The sequence below is a fragment of the Bacillus rossius genome, chromosome 1, assembly GCF_032445375.1.
Source record: "Bacillus rossius redtenbacheri isolate Brsri chromosome 1, Brsri_v3, whole genome shotgun sequence".
NCBI lineage: Eukaryota > Metazoa > Arthropoda > Insecta > Phasmatodea > Bacillidae > Bacillus > Bacillus rossius.
The window spans coordinates 19,277,291-19,294,434 of record NC_086330.1 but is presented as its reverse complement, the minus strand read 5'-3'; the positions used below and the strand labels follow the sequence as shown (position 1 = coordinate 19,294,434).

The 17,144-nt window shown below is 39.9% G+C and overlaps 1 protein-coding gene across 2 annotated transcripts in view; it reads left to right on the top strand.

The window, feature by feature from the left end:
* LOC134532924 (fibrillin-2-like) overlaps positions 1–17,144 on the top strand; it is a 275,398-nt gene that overhangs the window by 176,111 nt on the left and 82,143 nt on the right. For both annotated transcript variants that reach the window (XM_063369992.1, XM_063369983.1), the window contains exons 8-18: positions 730–885; positions 2,369–2,536; positions 7,276–7,398; positions 7,594–7,716; positions 8,143–8,391; positions 8,980–9,099; positions 10,328–10,543; positions 11,032–11,231; positions 11,323–11,503; positions 12,599–12,768; positions 15,007–15,145. In XM_063369992.1, the coding sequence (XP_063226062.1) occupies positions 730–885; positions 2,369–2,536; positions 7,276–7,398; positions 7,594–7,716; positions 8,143–8,391; positions 8,980–9,099; positions 10,328–10,543; positions 11,032–11,231; positions 11,323–11,503; positions 12,599–12,768; positions 15,007–15,145 (1,845 nt within the window). The remainder of the gene's footprint in view (positions 1–729; positions 886–2,368; positions 2,537–7,275; positions 7,399–7,593; positions 7,717–8,142; positions 8,392–8,979; positions 9,100–10,327; positions 10,544–11,031; positions 11,232–11,322; positions 11,504–12,598; positions 12,769–15,006; positions 15,146–17,144) is intronic.

The following is a 17,144-nucleotide window of genomic DNA, read 5'->3' as shown; positions in this document are numbered from 1 at the left end:
AAACTATGACCTGTATGCATAACAATTTGTAAGAACAAAACTTCACATAAAATGATCTACACATCACTGTAACTACTGATAAAAAAAGGCAAAAGGTTAATTATTCCATATCATGTACCTATCCAAGTTTATCTCTTGATCCTGATGGCATAATCCTGTATACATTAATCCTGTGGTACATGATGCTCACGGTTTTAATTTAGTATGGAAAACGATCCTGGACATAATAAAAATTTTAATACAATACAAATTATGCCAGGTCTTGTGGAAAATTTTTCTTTCATATACATATTGCAATTATAATTCTGTGTTACATCACAAGTTTTTGTTATATATCTACGATCTTTTAATGTGCATACTTAATTAAAACAGCAAGAATCATGTACCACATGATCAATGTATACAGGATCACATCATCAGGATGAAGGAATAAACAAGGAGATATGAAATGTTTACCCTTTTTTTTTTCTTAAAAAAAAACCACAATTACAAATAATGACTCCAAAAAGAAATTTTTATACATCAGTGTCAAAGATATTGGCAGTCAAAATATTTTAATGATGAATTAATTATCTTTCAAGCTACAGTAATACTACAAAGTGCTAAGGACTACAATTTTTGGCTTCCAATCGTATACATAATGTTTAACTAGCCAAATGAAAAAGTAAGCTGCTTGCATGACATCTCATGTGAGAGACGTGATGCCTTGCGTGTGTTCACGCGGAGCAGATGCGCGGCAAGGCAGCTGCTACACGTCGCTGTCGCGCGGCGGCCAGTGTCGCAACAGGCTGCCCATCCGGCTGTCCAAGAAGGACTGCTGCTGCGGCATGAACATGGGCAAGGCCTGGGGCGACAACTGCGACGTCTGTCCGGCCACGGGAGAAGGTAAGGTCTTCACACTGTTCATCTCGCTTCCACACAGCATCAGGGGCGTCATGATGAAAAGATGAGTGCGACAGTCGCACGTCACTGGAGGTCTCAACACCACTCAGAAACTACAAATTCTCGTAAAAACAAACTTCCAGGATTGTACTTTATCATCATCCCAACCAGAGTGCATAGTGTTGGAAATGTGATTCATTATCGTACACAGGAATATTTGCAAATTGCGATGCATAATATTAATGGGCGGCAGGAAATGCCAAAACAAACAACTTTAGAAAAGGAACATATGTCTGGAAACTACAGGTGCGAACAGTACAACGCTCAAATTTGAAGGGGACTACTCCACTGGCTGAGAGGACACGCGGGAAGCAGGCGATGTGCAGAACCCAGATGCTTGGTAGCCCAGTGTACATCGCCTTTCGTGGTTGAAACTCCCAATTCCAGCAAGTCGCTGGCTAAGCCGTATGAAAGGTCTTCTTATTCGGTAAACATCTGTCGTGCGAGAGCCCTTGGCAAATGTGCACTGCTCTTGCTGCAGTTCTTTTTCGCCTGACCGTACACATTATTATCGTATCGGCCATCTCTGCGAATGATGATTGCCACGCTGTGATTCCAGCACCGTAATCACCAACAGTCAACACTGCACTGAACGCTGAGTGCAAAACTAAACATGTAAACATACCACAACCAACCATCCACTGTGCTGTACGCCAGGCTGCTGGTTGCTAGGTTGACTAATACTTCTGCACCCGGCTCTTCACCTGCTTCCCACGGAGTGTTTCAACGTCACTGCACTACAGTCGTGAGTACTATCAGCCACTGGCGGAGTGCCCTATAGTCCGACACATTCTAATTGGCGCGTTACTGAACGCGCCTGTAAAATTGCGAGGTTTCGCTTCCGAACGTATGTTCCTTAACAGACGTTACTTGTTTTGGCATTTCCTGCACGCCATTAAATTTATGACCAAAAATTGGCGAACAACATGCACAAACTTCAAAAACTTCAGTTCGTGAAATGATTTCTTGCCATTCCATTTCTATTCATCCACTGGCGTGGACAATTTATACATCAATGATACGCGGAGGTTATCAAACTTAAATGTGTGGGTTAAGGTGTACCTACATTCTTGTGGGCATTATACTTTATGGCTACTAAATAAATAAATTTTATTTTCCTTTAATAATTATAAAATTATTTTACATTAACATTATAATCATAACATCAGATCATTACCACACACAAAAAAAAAATTAGTTTAGTGAAAATAAAAAAAAATAAAAATTAGGTACAAGTGTGACTGAAAGAGTTAAGTATATTTTCATTTATACCCATGCTTTGTGCTGCTCTGTGATACTTGTATGAATGAAGATGAAGGTGTACAGCCAGTCCCTACCCTACTTTCAAGATCTGTCCCGGGAGTTCATCCTGAGCCACTCTCACCCTCCTACAGCTACAGCTACGACGGAGCCGCTTGTCTTTCAGAAGCGTACGTGCGGCTGTGCACGGGGCCCGGGGAGCTGGTCACGCCCATCGACGAGTGCGCGCTCCGAGAGAACATCTGCGGCAGCGGCGACTGCATCGACACGCTGGAGGGCTACCGGTGCGAGTGCCACCCCGGCTTCCGCAAGGGACAGTCCGAAGTGTGTGAAGGCTAGTCATCGTTTCTAATCACAGAAAGAACACTAAAATGGCATCATCACTAACAAACACATTGCAACTAACCTTTGTACCATTTTGTTCTCAGCTATTTAACGGACTTCTCAAGTTTACGATAATACTTGAATTCAGATTCTAAATTTACATAATATAATTTTGTAGAAAATGGTACAATGTACCTCAATATGTAGTTTAACGTATTGCATGATTTACTTAGTTACACTGGCTTAACTTTTAGTACAATAATGCTTACACACATTAAATTAAATACAGACATAAGCAGTATTTCAATGAGCATTCGGGCAAGTTTAATAGAAGTAAAAGCAGCGTTCAATGCATACTTGCTATAGCTCTCCAAGAGTGGCCATATGCTACTAGATAGCAGAAAAAAGCCTCCTCGCTCTTTTCGACGGCCAGATGTTATTTCTGAAACTAACCCGAGAGCACAACACGTATGAGTTTATATTAAATATCTTGCAACAATTTTTATGTCATTTGATACTGTACGATAACAAATAAATACATTATGTGGCATGTGGTAAAGAAAGAAAAATTCTCTTAAAAACATTAAATAGTTTATACCTACAAAAAAAGATAATGTGAGCGAGTATTTAAGTACATGTCAGTGATGTATCTAACTGTGGTAATAAGCAAATACATGTGTTCTTATGTTGCAAATAAACTTATAATACAAAATTCTGACCCAAAATTTAACATGAAATTCGAAATTCTTAAAAAAATAATGTAGTGTGTGATAAATATATGAAATGAAATTCATTTTAATGAAAATCTTACAAATTTCTTTCCTTTTTAAAAACTGACGTCGTACCGCCTGTGACAGTGAAGCCCGGTCTCCACCCCGCCAGTACCTTACCCCGCTGCGAGACCGTACCCCTAGCCTAGCCTATGCAGGCTGACGCTGCCCCCCCCCCCCCCCCCCCCTCTTAGGCCAGCCGCGGTCAACGGCAGTCGACAACGGGTCATCAACTAGGACGGATGTGCCGTTCCCCGCGTTTCCCATCCGTTCAAAAATGTGCGTGTGTTCATTGTGTTCAGCCACCATATAACCTAGGAGCTTAGTAGTGCACGCTGGGGCCGACGACCCACCACAACAACGGCTAGACGCTTAAGACTAGCCTGGCGCCCTCCCGGAGAACAAACACCTCAACAGAAACACCAGCAACTACTAGGCTCACCCCGGGTATCGAGTTCAAGACCCTGGGTGATGGCAAAACTGACAATAATTATGCTTAACAAAATGGTACTGTTCATTTCTCATGGCTAGATGAACAACAGGAATACCGAATGTCACATGTAAATGCCTCAACGCTGAACCTGTGACATTTTCCCCTACACTGGAATTATCATTGCCTAGATTTTTGAGGTTATACCATCTTTCACGTTAAATTTTATGTCCGAGTTTTGTATTATAAATTACCAAATGTTGTGTACCGAGAGCTAAAATGTTTATACATTAAAAAAATGTGAGTCTTTCTGTACTCGCCAGAGTTGTATAACATCTAACCTCTGTAACGAACAAATTCATGTGTTCTCTTGTTGCAAGCATATCTGTAATACAAAATTGGGACAAGAAATTTAAAAAAGAATTCTTTAAAATAATGCAGAGCATGATATATTTACGCAAATTGTGTTTTCAACTACATTTCTTGACACAAATTACCCGTAGTTTCCGCACCCGTCACTAAAAAACTAGAATTCGCTTCCAGGCAGCTATGTTCGATATTGAATCATTTGATTAGCAGACCAAATTATAAAACTATATAATGAAACTGCTCCTTAAAAAGCAAAAAACTATTTAAAAAAAATACTAAACCCCAGCTCTGCACCTGATTTTCAGCAAGGAATTGGATTAAAATACAGTCCATTTGGTTAAAATTCATTAAACAGTTAATACTATAACATTTCCCTTCGCCTGTGTGAACTACAGAGCGCAGATATGAATCATACATAGTTTCCGCACCCACCGCTAGAATTCGCTGCCAGAGCAACTACGTCGAATATTGAATCATTCGATTTGCAGAGAAAAATTTTAAATTGTATAATGAAATGGCTCCATTAAAAGAGAAAAAGACTTGAGAAAATATTAAACCCCAGCTTTGTACCTGATTTTTGACATGGAAATTTATTAAAAAGTACCCATCTTGTTAAAATTCATTAACGGTTAATCATATAGAGGTTTTCTTTGGCTTTGTAAACTTTGGTTCATGCCATCCACCACAGATGGCAGCACCATAGTCACGCATTTCTGATCCATGCAATTTTTGTCACATTCACGTAACTACTCCTACCAAATGCTGTATACAAAGAAATAAGTTGTTATATATCAATAATAAACCTTTAAATACAAGGAAAAATTATAAAAATATTAATAGATTACAAAAATATAAATAATACTTTTTTAATTTTTTTTGTGGTAAATACTGTAGCTTCTGAATACTGTCTATTGACATTTAATTCTACCTATATGAAAACAAGGACTGCTTTACACAATAGTATACCTACCTGATAATATATATTTTTTGAAAAAAATATTTTGGGCAGAACGTTTAAAATATAACTGTTTTAAAATATAGCTTGAGAATGTTTTCATGATCCACCCAACATTTTGGGTAAATCATGTTTAATTGGTCCATGTGGTTTGTATAACAAGTATGCAATGATGATTTGCAAAATCTCACTCAGCCATTTCGTTCATTTCAATACCACATCACCAGTACTAAAAATTGTAGCTTTTTGCATCAAACTGAAAGTGTCACATTGGTAACAAGTGCCTACATCATTATGGCACTGCAATTAAATTGTCTGTAAGCATCATAATGAAGTTGCATCTGTCAACTTCACAAAAGTCCAGGGGTACCAACTGTCACTAAATTTACATGAGTGGCTAAAGAAACATTTTTTTTTGGGGGGAGGCAAATTTTTGTACTCACACAACTCACTAATTTTCCCACAACTAGCTTCTCACTTCTGCTGAGTATGTTTTAAATTACGAAAAAGAAATAACCATACTTATTATGCAGATGGGAAACAAAGGACATTGTGAAAAGTAGTTGCAAAATGCAATTTTCCCATCACCAGGGTGTCTACCAACACCTGTGAATCAATTCTAGAACTTTTTTCATGATTTAAAAATAAAAATTACCCTATAATTTGTATATCAAAGGGTCAGTTTTATATTTAATTTTCCAAATTAAACATAATACAAAATATAAAATAGATCCACTATTCACAGGAATGTACCTATTTTTATTTGAAGAAGTTAAAGCCTTTTTAGAGATAATTTCCTCATGGATATTCTCTAACTATTTACATATGTGAGACTTCAAAAAACAAATGATCCCATTACAGTTTTGGACTTTTAAAGGACTTTTGTGATCATTCCTTCAGTTCGTTAGTTCTTTTGGTTCTTACCTGTAGATACCCTGAAAAAAAAATGCAGTTTGGTAAAAAAATAGAACCTTTATTACACGGCACAAATTATAATGTAGACTACAAAGTTATTAATACAGCATAAACTCAATTATACATTCCACTCATTACACTTTTGTATTAATTACTTTACTGTTTTCATTCCCAGGCTCATACCGGTACCCTATGTTTACAATGCATTCCATTTCTGTTATTTAGTACAGCACATGAAAGTATTTTCCTTGATTTACACTTTTCTTCTGCCTGCTTTTGGTATCTACATTTCTTTGGGGTTAAGAAAATCCTCCATTGTCAGAACTTAGCTTTGTCATATGTATTAGGTATTGGCATTTTTCCATACACATAGGTTTACATTCAATCTTTCCTAATTAATGTATGTATTGCACTTACAGTTACTCACTGCAGCCATATTTATTAATTATTATTAAGTACAAATTAAATTTTTTAAGCATTAAGCCTCTATGTAGTCAGTGACAGTGGTAATTGACAATTGTATCATATAATAAACCATATTTGTCTAAATATCATACCATATAAAATCCACTCTTTTATTTTTATTTATAATTTAGCATCCCAGACTGTCATTTCCAAGAATTTTAGTTGTTTTGCAAGGTAATAATAAATATATATTACACACACACATAGAGAGAGAGAGAGAGAGAGAGAGAGAGAGAGAGAGAGAGAGAGAGAGAGAGAGAGAGAGAGAGAGAGAGAGAGAGAATATCCTTAAAGAAAAGTAATAGTGTTTATCTTTGTACCATGAAAAATGTAAAATAGGAATTCTACCGTAATAGCGATATTTGATGTATTGTGATTTTTGTGAAGTTTTTTGTTTGCCATTTACTTGTTCCTCTATTCTGAATTAAAATCAGTTGTGTTTCGTGCAATATTTCCTATATCTGTACTACTGTTCAAAAATGTACTGTTTATAATCAAGTCAGTAAGTATTGGCCAAATCAATGTTTAGAATGTTGATTTTAGCAAAGTTAATTTTTTTCAAGGCAGATTTTGGAATACAAATTTTTAATATACAGATCTTAAAGATACCAATATTAGCAATGTAAATCCATGAATCTTCAATATTTTCAGAGAGTTATTTAACGTATCAGTAGCGATATGGCTTCTACTTATCGCCATCCTATCGGCACGGGAACATTTGCACAGCCGTACTTCCTATGAGTACACATAAATCACGTACTCATATTTCCAAACTTTAGTCGGTTAATCACAGATGAAAGCATGGCACGGACGTCATGGCTACAACAGTCTCTCTCTGTTAACAGATATTGACGAGTGCAGTGAGCTGGACTACTGTCGGGGAGGCACGTGCAACAACCTGCCTGGAAGCTTCAACTGCATCTGTCCTCCAGGGTTCGACGTCTCTTCCGACGGCAAGATATGCACAGGTAATGCTGATAGCTCACTCGTACAGACTTTATTACGAATTCAAAAAAATTTACGTTAAGTGCTCAAATTCAAAAATTTCCAAGCAAGAAATTCACAAATTTAATTCAATTGGATATATATATATAATACACACATACACTTTACAGCGCATTTGATGAGTCGAAAACAACTAATGAGATGATTGTGTTCGTCAGATCACAACGAATGCGGCGAGACAGGAATGTGCGCAAATGGTCTCTGCCTCAACATGGACGGCTCGTTCAGGTGTCAGTGCAACAATGGCTACATACTGTCCCCCACGGGACACGCTTGCATCGGTAAGGAAAAACAAACTTCACTTGCGTTCGTTGTTCGTTAACTGTGCTTTCACATCGCTCTCAAGGGCTCAAGGGTAGGAAGGTGTACGATGGAGAGCCAGATGTATTTCAAAACTATTTTTCCTATTTTTCTAATGGAGAGCCGGATATATTTTAAAACTATTTTTCCTATTTTTCTAATATTTATTTATTTATTTATATTTGTTACTATCCACCGACAGTCTTGAGACTTTACAGGTGTATATAAGAATTGATTAAAGCAAAGAAATAGTACTGACGGTTCATTTACCTTACATTTTTTTAGCTGAGCATGCAAAGCCTGCGTTAATATGGAATATTTCTCTGACTTAAGTCCTCACATTTCCTCATGACTCTCTGTAAGAACGACTGCATGAGCGTTGCAACGCTGGTACTGCGCCTGGACAGATATCGACGAGTGCTACGAGAACCCGCGCATCTGCCTGAACGGGCGCTGCGACAACGTGCCCGGGTCGTACCGCTGCGTGTGCCAGCCGGGCTTCCAGCCGTCCCTGGACGGGACCTTCTGCGTGGACCTGGACGAGTGCGCAGAGACGGGCATGTGCGACAACGGGAAGTGCGTCAACATCGACGGCTCGTTCAAGTGCGTGTGCGACTCCGGGTACCGGCTGGGACCCGACAGGAAGACCTGCATCGGTTCGTAACCACTGAACGTATGATCGTGACTTTGGCCTGAAACTGTACTGTAATCAATGGTTTTCTGCAAGACTGTTTTAAATTTCTGAAAATAATGTAGCGTACCATAAGTTAATTTATGAGTTGTGAAACAGTCTAGATTTATGCAATTACATAAAAATTTGAAGTAGCTTGGCTACTGGGTTGTAGCCGTGTCCTTGGCGAATAATTCACCGACGTTTCGGTCGACATTGCAGTCACCATCATCAGGGAGCAGTTACCTACTCAACTGGTAGCAACAGGTAACTGATCCCTGATTATGGCGACTGCAATGTCGACCGAAACGTCGGTGAATTATTCGCCGAGGACACGGTTACAATCCAGAAGCCAAGCTACTTCAGACAATGGCCGTGAAAGCCTGCAAACATTACATAAAAGTTTGTATAGTGTAACCACTTATTGGTATTTTAAATTTAATCTTTATACTCACAGTTGTACAAACTAGGTAACGTAGATCTCAGAAATTATTTTCTGAATTCAAAACATATTTTTAATTACCTTCTCTGCAACATCGTTTGTGGATTAACGAAGGTGTGTGACTCGTTGCAGACATCGATGAGTGCATCAGCAGTCCATGCCAGCACGGCAAGTGCATCAACTCGCAAGGGAGCTTCCACTGCGAGTGCCTGCAAGGGTTCGACCTGGGACCGGACGGTCGCTCCTGCCTCGGTGAGCCCTCAAATTCGCGCAGCTACGTCCGAGTCTGCTTGTGACTCCGAAACTTGCGGTCAGACGTGGCCCATGAGTTAGTTACCTGCCACAGACTTGTACTCTCACCTGGCGACCCTTTACTAACGAGGCTGTGGACCAACATAGTACAGTTGTGTACTTCTCAGTATTTATCAGCTCATAGATGTATGTGCTACAAAAGTATCTAGAATAATGTTCACAACTTTTTGACTTCTGTGCACAGTGCCATCATTGGCTTATGATTTTCCGACAAAACAGTCAAAAATCAGCTGCTCTTTTTATTTACAAATGTAACTACAACAGTTACACCCTTCTGATAGAATTATTAAATGTAAATTTGTATTTTATACTATTACATATTTTCTAATGCACTATTCGGGAAAATATCAAACACCTTCTGCTTTGAAACTCCGAAATACAAAGTGTCATGAGGTGTTATAACCTCAACATAAAGGCAGCTCAGAGCCATTAAGGAAGGGTAGAGGGGGGAGATAATCTTTGGGGCTCAGGCACTAGGGTGGCCCAGTAGAGTTTCAAGATTTTTTTTTAATGCATGTCGTTACCCTGAGAGTAGGAAGAAATTACAAATCTAAATCTATTGCCAACAGAATTCAGTGGAAACTTGGCAAGTTATGTAGTTCGCACAGATCTCATTTACAGTTATGGCCATTTTTTTAATTGTAGGGTTTGAAAAATTGTACACAATGTAAAGGGAAGGTGGTCCAACAAAATTTTTTTGCCCCTAGCTCTTAGTTTCTTTCGACAGCCCTGGGCAACTGTGTCCAGTGGCGTAGCCAGAATTTGTGTATGCGGGATGTTAAGAAGCATGCCCCCCCATCCCCCCCTGTATTAAAGTGGGGGGTCCGGGGGTCCTCCCCCGGGAACATTTGGATTTTAAGGTGTAAAATAGTGCTATTTTAGCAGTTTTCGGTACTTAAATTTAATTATTGTAATGGTAAAAATTTTATTAATTTTAATATGAAATTTGTTTTAGTGATGAATAAGAAATTAATTAAAGATTTGGAGCTAAAGGGGGGGGGGGGGGGGGTTTGAACCCCTTAACCCCCCCCCCCCCTGGCTTCGCTCCTTACTGTGTCCGAGATAATGCACATTTTTGACAGTCCTGTTAGCGAGTAAGCCATTCCGTGCTGGGTGCTGGGTTCATCACGCCGTGCCCGCGCCTGAGGTTCCTCCCGCGTGTGCGCAGACTCGCGCCGGGACCTGTGCTACTCGCAGTACCGCGACGGGCAGTGCCTCAACCCCACGGCCGTGCCGGTGACCAAGTCGTCATGCTGCTGCTGCACGGTGATCCTCGGCCAGCCGATGGGCTGGGGGACCCCGTGCCAGCCGTGCCCCGCGCAGGGCACGCTCGAGTTCGAGGCTCTGTGCCCGCACGGCGCGGGCATGACCTACAACGGCGACGGTGAGGAGGCCACCTTCCTTGCCGGAGAATTGCATGAAAATACACGAACACACGACAATGAAATTTTAAGCACCTGAAAATTTTCTAATTATATTTCCTGGAGTTGTAACATCATGAGTTCATTTTAATTTTGGTTTCTTAATTCAAGAAGTTAGAACACCCACACTCCTTTAGATTTCTGTAAGTCATTACATTATAGCTTGTCTTCTTCGCCATAAAATATAATTATAAAATTTGACTTTGCTTGAGTTGTGTAATGCAGCGTAATGATCTTCAAAGAATAAAATCATCACCAATTTAAAAATAATTTAACATTTCAAGACTTACGTGGGATCTAATTGTACTGCCTTTGCAATGCGCACCTAGACACTACTGTCATTCACGCACCCATTTCTTCCCAGAGAAGTTGACTCTGTCTGCAATAAATAGTGTTGTATGAATTCAAGGAGTGTTTCCGTGATGTCTTCCGTTGCTTGCGATGCCCGCAGACATAAACGAGTGCGCCCAGAACCCCGGTTCGTGCCAGAACGGGGCGTGCGAGAACCTGATGGGAACGTACCGGTGCATTTGCAACCCCGGGTACCAAGTCGACAGCTCCGGCAAAAACTGCATCGACATCAACGAGTGCGAGATCGATGACCTGGTGTGCAGCGGGGGCCAGTGTCGCAACACCCCGGGCAGCTTCCAGGTAATTGTTACACGTCCAGAGTGTTTCGAACGGATAGATGACGTGCCGTGAAGGCAGTGACCAGAGACGCGACGCACTCTCTTGCCTGCAGTGCGTCTGTCCCGCCGGGACGCAGCTCAGCCCGATCACGCAGGTGTGTGAGGACGTGAACGAGTGCCGCGAGCACGGCGAGGAGGCGTGCATGAATGGCGACTGCATCAACACGCTCGGCTCGTACGAGTGCGAGTGCGAGGCGGGGTTCATACTCGACAACACGGGGCGGATATGCATCGGTGAGTAACTGTGCCCCGAACAAGAGTGTGGGCCGAACGTCTTGCCGGCCGGGCCCCGGAGCTCGAAGGAAACGCGTTGCTCGGAACGGACCGGTAGAGCCAAGTGGTACCGCCGTGGCTTGGCTCGGTTACACCATTCTGGAACCGTCACGATCCTAGTGTTGATGTTTGTGCGTGCATCACTCACTAAGAACTACACGGCTAACACATTTTCAACAGGAAGCGCAGCCAAAGAAAACTGGTGCACCCAAGGCAGGGATGCCAACTTTCAAGAAAGGTAATTAGTAATAGGTGAAGTTGGTCTGTAAAAACATAACGTAAAACTCTATCAAAACAATTTTTTTTTTTTCATATTACAGAAAATTAAATCAATTCAAGGTTTAGCACTAAAATATTTTTTTCTTGAAATAAGCAGACAAAATTACTGATTATCGCGCATTAGAATCAATACGCATCTCCAATGTGCGGAGTCACGAAACCAAGACAAACGAGCGCGAAGGAAACGGCCGACCACTTCTGAAGATAATTCGTTGAAGTGCACACCGTTCTCGAAATGTACAAAAATTTAAATGATTGCAAAAAACTTAATCTTAACTCGTAATTACTGAAGAACCATTTGTAAAAGCGTAACTGTGGAAGGAAAATTTGTAACTCCCATGTTCGATTCGTGATTGTTGGCACGTCTGCCTCCTCGGCCGTGCTTCTGCCGGCTCGCCGGACATCGGGCCCACACTCCACCCAGGGTGTCCACAGTTAGTACTTTCCTTCTAGATCTAGCACTTTTATAAGTTTTTTAGTGGTCAAGTGCAGATCTAGTACTTTTTTCTTTAATATAGTATTATTACAGTAACTCCAATATGTTTTATTATTAAGCGTTATTATTTTTAAAAACTATGGAATGTATGTGTGTTTGGTGTGATATATTTAAGTTAGAGCATTGCAATGTCATAATAACTTCCTAAATTGTTAAAACCACAGCAAATTATAATTTAGTACTTTTTTTTTTCAAATCTAGTACTTTTTTCTCGCCTAAGTTGGTACGAAATATTTTTTCCTTGTCGGCACGTCTGCCTCACACGGGGCTGGGGTTCGCAGACAACCGGCGGGGCTCGTGCTGGACCCGGATGGTGGGCGGCCGCTGCGAGAACAACATGCCGGTGCTGGCGCTGGAGTCGGAGTGCTGCTGCTCTGTGGGCATGGCCTGGGGCAGCCCCTGCCAGCCGTGCCGCCGGCACCTCTGCGACTGCCCCCGGGGCTACGCCAAGGTCGGTGGCCGAGGCCTGGCTCGGCGGTGACACCACTGCACCACTTGTCCAGGGGCCCCAAATTTTTAATTAATTTTCTTATTCATCACTCAAACAAATTTCATATTAAAAATTAATAAAAATTTTTACCATTACAATACTTAAATTTAAGTACTACCGAAAACTGCTAAAATAGCACTAATTTACACCTTGAAATCCAAATTTTCCCGAGGAGGAGGACCCCCCCCCCCCCCCCCCATCACCCCGCGCACCGCTTTAATACGGGGGGGGGGGGGGGGGGGGTGGCCATGCTTCTTAACACCCCCCATACACAAATCCTGGCTACGCCACTGCACTTGTCATGCATTTTCCTGACGTCTTACCGACCACAAACATTTCAAAGAAATAAATTTTTTTATGACAAATGACAAGTTTTTCAGAGGTGAGGAGCATACATACTATTTTATTCCAGAAGGGGTGGATAGAATCGATTTCCCCAATGTTTTCTTTCAAATTATTCTTTCCATTTGTCAGCCTGGGAAATGATAGATTTCTTAGGATTTTGTGAGGGAGGGGGTGTATATATCTCCCCGCCATCTCCTGCCCTGTGTACACTTCTGGAAGTGGGTGTAGAGATTTAATCAATCAAACATTATCTGAGACTCTCAGCGTTCCAATTGAAATATTTCCTTGAAATAAAAAAAGTTATTCAGTTCTAACTTAAAAATAATGTATCAGTCTTTGGGAAGCACTTTGGACTGTAAGTTGTATTGTGTTTTCAAATAATTTTTTTGTTGATGAACCTGCAGCCAAAGATTGTCTGTTGAGTTCTGATTCATCCAGTATGTATGTGGGGGTTGTATTATCACTGTGGAACAACCCCCCAAAATGAAATCCTGATTATGGTACTGATGGTTTCAACACAACATATCATGAACCATCGTTCAGCCTTAGAAATAAAAAAAAATAAAAAAAACAAAAAAAAAACGATTTCACAACTCACAATCAGAAATTTGTGAGCCCAGCAGTCTTTTTCAAATCAGAGATTTTTGTGTTTTCAGAACAAAAGTTATAAGTACTGGGTCAATTTTACTATTCTACAATATCAAATTCAGGGTCAACATTATATTCTGGAATATCTTACACTCGGAGTCATCATGGTTTTGAGTAAACAATTTTCTTATTTGTGAATCTTAAAAAAAAAAACATTAAAAATTTACAATTAACAAATTTGCTATGAAAGATAATATGAAATGATTTTTTTTTCTGTTTGCTGACCAATTTTTAATCTGGAAAACTTGTACTAAGGTAACAAATAAGTAAATCAAAATTATGCAAATAAAACATTCACTGACATAGCAATTAAGATGGGTATTCAACTGCAATTATTGATATATTATAGCTATCTTCTTTTCATCATGGAGTTAAAAAAGACAAATAATGAAAAAAAAAATGTTGAGGGCATTAGAACACTTTATTAAAAAATTGAAACATAACTAGTGAACATCAAATCCAACTGTTAAAATCCTAATTATATCAAGCTAAAACACAAGTAAGCTAATATTGCACTGCGAAAAAAAAAAAAAATAATATTCTGTTCAATTTAATCTGCCGAAAGAACGCTTACATACAAATGAACACACAGTTTTACAAGGCATCAATACAAAAGGAATTTCAAGAAACTGTGTCCAGGAGAGTACACAGAAGGAAGGGGAGGGGAGTGACTTCTCACATCTCTCTCCACCCATCCCTACCTGTGTACGCCCTTGACAATGTCACAGACCAGCACTGTGGAGTGATTCCATTGGAGTAGTGTAGTTCTGTGCATGAGTTTAAGTAATACGTGGGTACATTCATGACCTGGTTACTGTATGACCACATGGTTTTATAAATAAAATTCTTAAAAAGGCTTCAGGCATTGAAGAACATTTACTATAGAATAAAAAAAGTAAGAATGACAAAAAAAAGATCCAAAATATCATTTAAAACGTGACGAATTTATTAAAACTTTAAACATAATTTACTCATATATGCTATTTGGCAATTAATATATTTTTTGTACCTAATACAAAACATGCACCAGCATTATGAAGCTGTCCAACAGTTACCCAATAAACAAGTGTTTTCTCGCAGTGTTGTAAATACATGTTTTTGAACGATGAGTTGGGGCCAAAAAAAGGTTCCATTTGTAGTTTGGAATATTTCATCCCTTGTACCTGAAACCGGTCGCTCGACGACGATAACGACTGCCCGGGACAGATCGACGGGAAGACGTGCACGGACATCAACGAGTGCCACCTGCACCCGGCCATCTGCAGAGGAGGGGGTACCTGCGTCAATACGGACGGCTCGTTCACCTGCAGCTGTCCGCCCGGGCTGACGCTCGACGCCACGTCAGGTAGCCTACAACTCACTAACATTCCGAACAACAAAAAGCTTTTTCTAGAAAAAACCTCAGGAATTTTTCCGGTACCACCAGGTCATCTGACATGTGGATTATTGCTGACAATACGATTTGTTGATGCGTCAAAATAAGTGGATGCCAATAAAGACAGTCACATTTTTTTTTTGCAAACGGCAGCTACTACAAACATTATATTAAGGCTCCGCTGTCCGGGCACACATTCAGTGTGAGCGCTTCATAAAAAAAAAAAAAAAAACACGTGGTTTGAAAACTGCTCAACATGTACGAGTTTTGTGCCCTTTTACGAAAAATCACTCCAGAATACACTCTGAGGGATGATGAGTTAGTTCTGTTTCCGTATTTTGTTTTTAAACTGTATTTTTTTACAAGAGTAAAAATGGTTAAAACGCGTGTGGTGTTTTGAGAAACAATTTAAGGCGTGGATCACCCGGTACAGATTCTTGAAACAATCAAAGGACTTGCGTTACACCTTTTATGTTTAATTTCTTCGCAATAAAATGATATGGTTACTGCTCGAATCTTATAGCTGGCACCGGTTCTTATAGCACCGAATCTTATAGCTGGCACCGGTTCTTATAGCACCGAATCTTATAGTCTTGCATTTAGAGGCGCTGAGCATTTTCTGTTTAAAACGATGACCCCAACAAACAATTGCCTTGCTTTCCCAATGTTGAACATTGTTTCCTATGCAATCTTGTATTCGGCAAAAACAAGGAGACCATGACCACTGTTGAATGGTATACTTCGATTAATTTCCTACGACTCATTATATGATGGCTACTGCTGCCCATCCGATTCCGAGCAAATATTCGCAAAACAACTTTTTCCTTCATTACGCAAGCAATTTAGATGATGTTACAATGTACTCAGAAATATTTTCAGAAATAATTTCCAAATTCTACTATAAACTGAAGCAAGGCATCAAAAATAAAAAAAAGTAAATCACTGAAGGCTGCTGGTAGTTATAATGTCCTGACTTTCAACACCATTGAAGCTTATTTGGGGACTTTTGCGTGACTTTCATGATCAGTAATTAAGTTTATTTAATTTTTCAGGACTTTCAGACCTGTAGATGCCCTGTTCTATTAACATGAACTGCTTTCAAGAAAACTTACAAGGGTCATTCAAACATAAACCGGAATTTGGTTAACTCAACTCAAATAGTGATGTGACCCCATAGCGTGGCAGGGAATCGGTGGCAGGAAAATTTTGGGGGGATAGGCATAAACATGGCCCTCACACTAATGTTCGTCATTCGAGTATCGTATGAGTGAACAAAAGTACCAGCATCAGTTGTGCAATGCATTATTTTTTATTTTCTCACCAACAAAGGTGTGAAATCGAGTGAAACTATTAAGAGATTACAATTACAGTTCGGTGATGCTACTCTAAGTAAAACCCAAGTGTTCGATTGGTCCCAGAATTTTGAAATGGTTGTGATAAAGCGGAAAATGGCATCCGGCGACCAGCGTCAATGAAGACAATATTCAGACCATGCGTGAGCTTATGGAAGTTACACTGAAGGAGGCATTAGGAGGGGAATGATTTTAAGATGACGCTGCAATCATAACAGTATGTGCACAATTAGCTACCGGGGCAACCATCTTAATTTTTTTTAATGAAAGGACCAAAAAACTTTCCATCCAGTGGAGAAAGTGTATTGCTTTTGAAGGAAACTATGTAGAAAAATAAGTTATTTCATATGTATTTTCATAAATCACCAATAAATTCCGGTTTATATTTTGATGACCCTCGTATTTTACAGTTTAAAGACAATTTATTAAAAGAATTTAACCTTTTCCTCTGAAAATTGAATGCTACTCCGGCAGTGAACTATAGGGGCGAGCACAGAAAATATATTTGATTCACATCATGATATTATATTTGTCATGCTCGGCAATATTTTTAAGTATTCTACGTTAAATTTGTGTCCGAGTTTCGTATTGTAAGTTTATTTGCAACATGAGAACAC